This window comes from Apaloderma vittatum, unplaced genomic scaffold, assembly GCF_000703405.1.
Source record: "Apaloderma vittatum isolate BGI_N311 unplaced genomic scaffold, ASM70340v1 scaffold15624, whole genome shotgun sequence".
NCBI classification, from domain to species: domain Eukaryota; kingdom Metazoa; phylum Chordata; class Aves; order Trogoniformes; family Trogonidae; genus Apaloderma; species Apaloderma vittatum.
This window is the reverse complement of record NW_009713334.1, coordinates 1-5,488: the sequence shown is the minus strand read 5'-3', so window position 1 is coordinate 5,488 and position 5,488 is coordinate 1. Positions and strand designations below refer to the sequence as shown.

Genomic DNA, 5,488 nt, shown 5'->3' with positions numbered 1-5,488 from the left:
TCGGGCTGGGGCTGTGGGGCGGCTGGTGGCGGCCAAACGAAAGGAAAAGTGAAAGCGCACTTTGGCCTTTGCCTTCGGATTTTCCATGGGGTGGGTTGTTTTTTCCTTTCCCCTGGCACAGATCTGGATAAAAGAAGGTTGCGAAGATGCAGGGCGGTTGTCCGACCGGCGCTGGAAGCAGACAGTGTGATTTTGCAACTCCTGTAGACAGACTGTGCTGGAAACACTTAACTTCTGGTTTTCGCTTCTCTACGTAGTTGTGTCTGGACGCTCCTTGTCCCAGTGTTCTGGGCTGCGGCGCTGGTTGTGGGCAGGGGGAGAGGGGGGCAAATGCACAAATTCCCACATCTCTAATGAGTAAACGAGCCAGAAACGGCCAAACCCACGAGTCCTGCTGCAAACAAGCACAGATGAGCAGGACCATGAGCTGGGGGAGTAGGGAGGTTTCACATCGTGGAGCTGCCCCTGACCTTTGGGTGGGTTTTTGTAGCTGCCCCAGCGCTCACACCTTTCCCCCTGCTCCGAGGGCGTCGCAGGCAGCATCTCACCGAAATGAGTCACTGCCCTGGCTGTGCAGTGACAGCCCTGAAGCTTTGTCTGTTGTCTCACACCTTCTCTAGCCGGTGGTACGTCACTTGCAGCTGCCCAACCCACCCGGCGCTCTGGCCCTGCGCTGGGGCTGCTCAGCACCCCTGGGACTCGGGTGTGCTTGTACGGGGGCGCAGCGTGCCGGGAGGTCGCTTTTTCTCGGCAGAGCAGGCTGGTGAAGGCGCTGAAGGTAAGTGTGTACCTGAGTCTGTGGCAGGATTGACACCTTTTGTGGCTCAGTTCGTGGCGTGAGGACGGGCAGCTTGCGGAAAGGGGTCTAAATCTCCGTGAGCAGTTCCTGTGAACGTGCTCTGTGGAGGATTCAGGAGGGGGAGTGGGGAGGGGGAAAGCCGCGTGAGCGAGCTCTCTGGGCTGTGCTGGGTCTGTGAGCCTGAAGGACCTTACCTTGCAGTCCTGCCAGCACACATGCTTCCAGTTTCAAATTAGGAGGCAGAGATTATATTTTTTTTAAAATATTGTCTTTAAAGTTAGTGTAGTAGGGAAGGTTGTGATATACCACTTAGGTGGAGAAAAAAATCCCACTTTTTCTATGTGACTGATTTTTTTTGAAGTCCATGCACTGAGAATGAAATTCTTGCTGTTTCATGATCATCCACACTTTATTCACAAAGGTTAGATTGGATTTCTGAAGGGTGTCTCCTGGGGTCCTCACAGACAGTTTTGTTTTCCAGGTGCAACCATGGAGAACCTGCGTAACGCCAACAGCAGATTTGCACTTGATCTGCTCCGAAGGTTTAGTGAGAGCAACCCAACAGGAAATGTTTTCTTCTCTCCCGTCAGTGTCTCTGCAGCTCTGGCCATGGTCCTTTTAGGGGCCAAAGGCAATACAGAGGCACAGATGCTGAAGGTTAGTAAAAAAAATAAATAAATCAGTTCTCTTTTGCTTTATATGTTATTTACATTGAAAGTGGTTGTGTTTTAGAGAAGGGAAGATGAAAAGGAGGTTGTTATTTTTATGTGCTCAGGGAAGATTTGGATGGGCTCCTGCCTGCTCTGCTCCAGAACCCTTTCTCCATATTTGCTGTGGCCATTGTTTCTCATTTAATTTTGCTTATTAATTCTTGAAGTAGGAAACTAATTTCCTTACTTAATCAGTCTCAATTTAAATTGACCGAAGTTTCCAACAGCAGGGCCCTGTTAGTGTTCACCTGAGACGTTTCCAGAAGGAGCTATTGCTTTGTAATACAAGGCACACTTGTAACCAATGGTGTGCTTATTCATAATAATACTGTGTATTTTGGAAGAAACACAAGAATAATAATACATGGTGTTATGTTTAAATGGTAAGGAGTGTGATAATACATGATGATGCTACCTAAGTGTCAGATTCTTAGTAACAGCTGGGACAGGAGCTGAGCCCACGTGCTGCTTCTCGCCATAGCCTCAGGTAGGATAGTTTAAAAACCCTCATTACAAATTGCAAAAGCGGTGCATGTAGGAGTGTGCCAGTTTCCCCTGAAGCCTCCTGCACAGAAAGGAGCTGGTCACTATTATTTTCCCCCTTTTTTAGGCTAATGACCGCCACCGCAAAAGGGCCTTATGAGACTTGTCCTTGCGGTCGTCACCATGTACTTGCCTGTGACTAATTTCACCTTTGTATTCTGGGCTTTAGGAGGAGTAGTGCCGTGTTTACTGAATAAGACAATAAAATTAATTTCATACTACTTGTGCAAATAGACTTTGAACGTATGTATCATATAATCAAACTGACAGCCCCTCCCAGGATAAACCTACTGACAGCAGAAATGATGCAAAGGAACTCGGGGCAGAAAAACGTGTTTCAGCACGGTGCCATCCAACGATGCGTATTCCCACACCAGAGCGCTTTGCTTGTGAACAGACGGTGAATTAGGGAGGCAGCGATTGGGAACAGTCAGGGGCTGTTTGCAAGCTCATAGAAATTTGTCTCTGTGATCGTAATCCTGTTGTAAATTGCCTCTGTGATGTTGTTGCTGAGCTGCTCCCAGGTACAACACAGCTCCCGTTAATGTGGGCAGCAAGGCCCAACCAAAACCTCAGTGAGATACAGTGAGGGCTTTCCTTTGAATCTGGTGGGTGTTTCACAGCAGTCTGCCCTACGGAGAAACACGCGCTTTAGGCTCAAGCGTGAACCTCCCTGCTTTGGTCCAGCCTTCTCTGCCAGTGAGCTCGGGCAGCTCCTGCTGCATCTGTAAGCCCTGGCCAGCCAGCTCGCCTCTGGGAGAGGTGCTCCTGGCAAAGGGAGACTGCATTCCTTTGATTTTTTAGGATGATACAGTTTTTATAGGAATATATAAGCTGTTATGTGTTCATAACACCATAGAAGGTGCTAGTGCTCGTTTTGGTTGCACGATCTGAAAAGCAAAGCCACAGGTTCCCTTGGGCCAAAGGGGGAAGGAAGCAAGAAAGCCAAAGTGTCTACGTGGTGGTGTCTTTCTTTTCAGTTCCCCACCTGGGAATAAGGCCTCGTGCCCCATGGTCCATGGAGGGGAGGCACGCAGGCGTCACACGGACAGGACTCGGGGTTGTTAACGATCAGTGACTGTAACTGTGACAACGTATGAACCAGGAGGACTCGGGGTTGTTAACGATCAGTGACTGTACCTGTGACAACGTATAAACCAGGGGCTTAGTACCAGGGGCTGACACAGGCAGCGTAGCCCCCAGAAGCAGTTTAATGCATTCTGTGGGGTTTACAGATATCTCTAAGCAGCTTCCAGCTCATTTTCTCTGTATTCAACCTACCTACCTCCTGGATCAGACCCACTCTGTAATCTCCCATATGTCCTTTTAAGACAGTATGAGTAGCACCTAATTTGCTGCTTTTGTTTCCAGATGCTTCATTTTGACAAAGTTGAAGATGCTCATTCAAACTTTCAGACTCTGACGATGGATCTAAACAGAAGCAATGCTCCCTATCTCCTGCGTCTCGCTAATCGGCTTTTTGGAGAGAAGTCCTACAGCTTTTTGCCGGTACGCTGGTGCGGATTGTAATGGTGTGGTGGAACCTGTTGGGAAACTGCAGCTCTCTCAGTATTTGTGAAGGAGAAATATTTCTAGGCGTATTTGCAAATGTTACCGGGCAGCCGATGGAAATGTTGCGTACCTGCACATGCATTTCCATATCTGTAGGATCTGTGCATCTCACCTAAGGGATGTCACACAGCAAGCCCCTTTCACTGCTTGTTTGGTTCTGCCGCTCTTGCGCTCAAGAGAAAAATCCTTTGTCTGGGGTCTTAGTTTGGAGTAACTGTCGTAACATCCCACTCTGTTGCAACCAGCTTTTTAGGATGCAACCAGCTCTGTGTCTGTGGCCGCCAGCTTTTTTAGGATGTGAGCAGCCCTGTGCCTGTTGCAATCAGCTTTTGAGGATTTTCATTGGTCTAGTACCATGTTACCTAAATATTTTTGAAAAGGCTGTATTTATTAGGGAGGGGGTGCCCAACATGTCTAAACAACGTCTCTTCACCAGGGCACGATACTTCTGTGTGTACCCGGGTTACTGTTTTTGTCCTTCTCCAGGTCTTTGGGAGACTTTTGGTTTATCCTAACTGCACTTGAGCCAGTTTCAGGAGAATGACACGTAAATATTGCAACACCTGCAATAAGCGCCCCATCAGCTGTATACGTGGCAGATACACTGCAAAGCTTAGTCTGAGAGGGAAAAAATAAATGCAAAGCAACGACCCAGCTTCAGAGGCCCCCAGGCAATGCACTGGTAGGGCCCTACCTCAGAGCAGGTGATAATCTGACACGCACCTTATCTAGGTTGTAGAGAGATGTTTTCTGATCTGCACCCAGTGAAAGCTGTTCTTATCGTTCCAAAATCTAGGATTTCCTGAGTAATACTCAGAAATTATATGGAGCTGATTTGGCTACAGTTGATTTTCTTCAGGCTTGTGAGGAAGCCAGGAAAGAAATTAACCAGTGGGTCGAGGAGAAAACTGAAGGTAAATGACTTTGAGCAATAAAGTAACTGGAAGTGTTTTGTACTTTGGGAGCAAGAATAGGCATTACTCTCTGCTGCCTTCAGGACAGTTGCATTTTGCCCTGGGATATTCGCCCGATGCATTGACAGACACAGAAAATACCTAAGCAAGAGCCTTAAACAGTTCCATAAACCCTGAGACTTTTGTGTTCAGGCTGATGAGTGCAGGGGAGATGCCGAAACATCAACTCATGAGTTGGAGAGTTTGTTTTAGACAGCGCCAGTCCCGATCACAGAATCACAGAATGTCTGGGGCTGGACAGGACCTCAAAAGATCATCTAGTCCAACCTCCCTGCCAAGGCAGGACCCCCTAGATATTGTATATATATTTCAAAATCCAGTGATCCTAGACGTGGGTATTTTCTAGTTCTTGCATGATGAGTGTGGAAAGTCATACGTGACAGTTTAAACAAAAATGTCTTGCTTTTATTAAACTACTGTGTATCAAAAATTCTAGCATACTGCTAAAAGGTGTGGTGAAGAGACAGCAGCTGAAGCACTGTATTAAAAGAATCACAGGAATGGACTGGAATGTTATTTTTGCAGTACTTCTGTGGCATCAGTTTCCTTGTGTATGTTTTATATGCCGTCAACTTACTACAAGAGTGTGTTGTGACTTTCTTCCCCCCGCCCTCTCTGAAGGTAAAATCCCTAACCTGCTGTCTGAAGGCTCAGTGGATAACATGACCAAGCTCGTACTGGTGAATGCTATTTATTTCAAAGGGAACTGGGAGGAAAAATTTAAAGAAGCCGATACCACAGACGTGCCATTTCGGTTAAATAAGGTAATACGACATCTTGCTAGTATATATCTAATAAAACCATCAAATAGTATAGGTGCTAAAGTGAAGCTTTGCTTACCGATAAAATACAAAAAAAATGTAAAATGGGAGGCCTTTAATGAATATTTT

At 46.8% G+C, this 5,488-nt stretch overlaps 1 protein-coding gene across 1 annotated transcript; it reads left to right on the top strand.

Annotated features, from left to right (window-relative positions):
• Window positions 1–1,288: 1,288 nt before the first annotated feature.
• Window positions 1,289–5,362, top strand: LOC104269489 (leukocyte elastase inhibitor-like; the record flags this gene model as incomplete). Its single annotated transcript, XM_009868331.1, has 4 exons — window positions 1,289–1,456; window positions 3,424–3,561; window positions 4,421–4,538; window positions 5,220–5,362. Coding segments are annotated over exons 1-4 (567 nt in total), but the record flags the coding sequence as incomplete, so codon positions are not given.
• Between the last annotated feature and the right edge of the window lie 126 nt (window positions 5,363–5,488).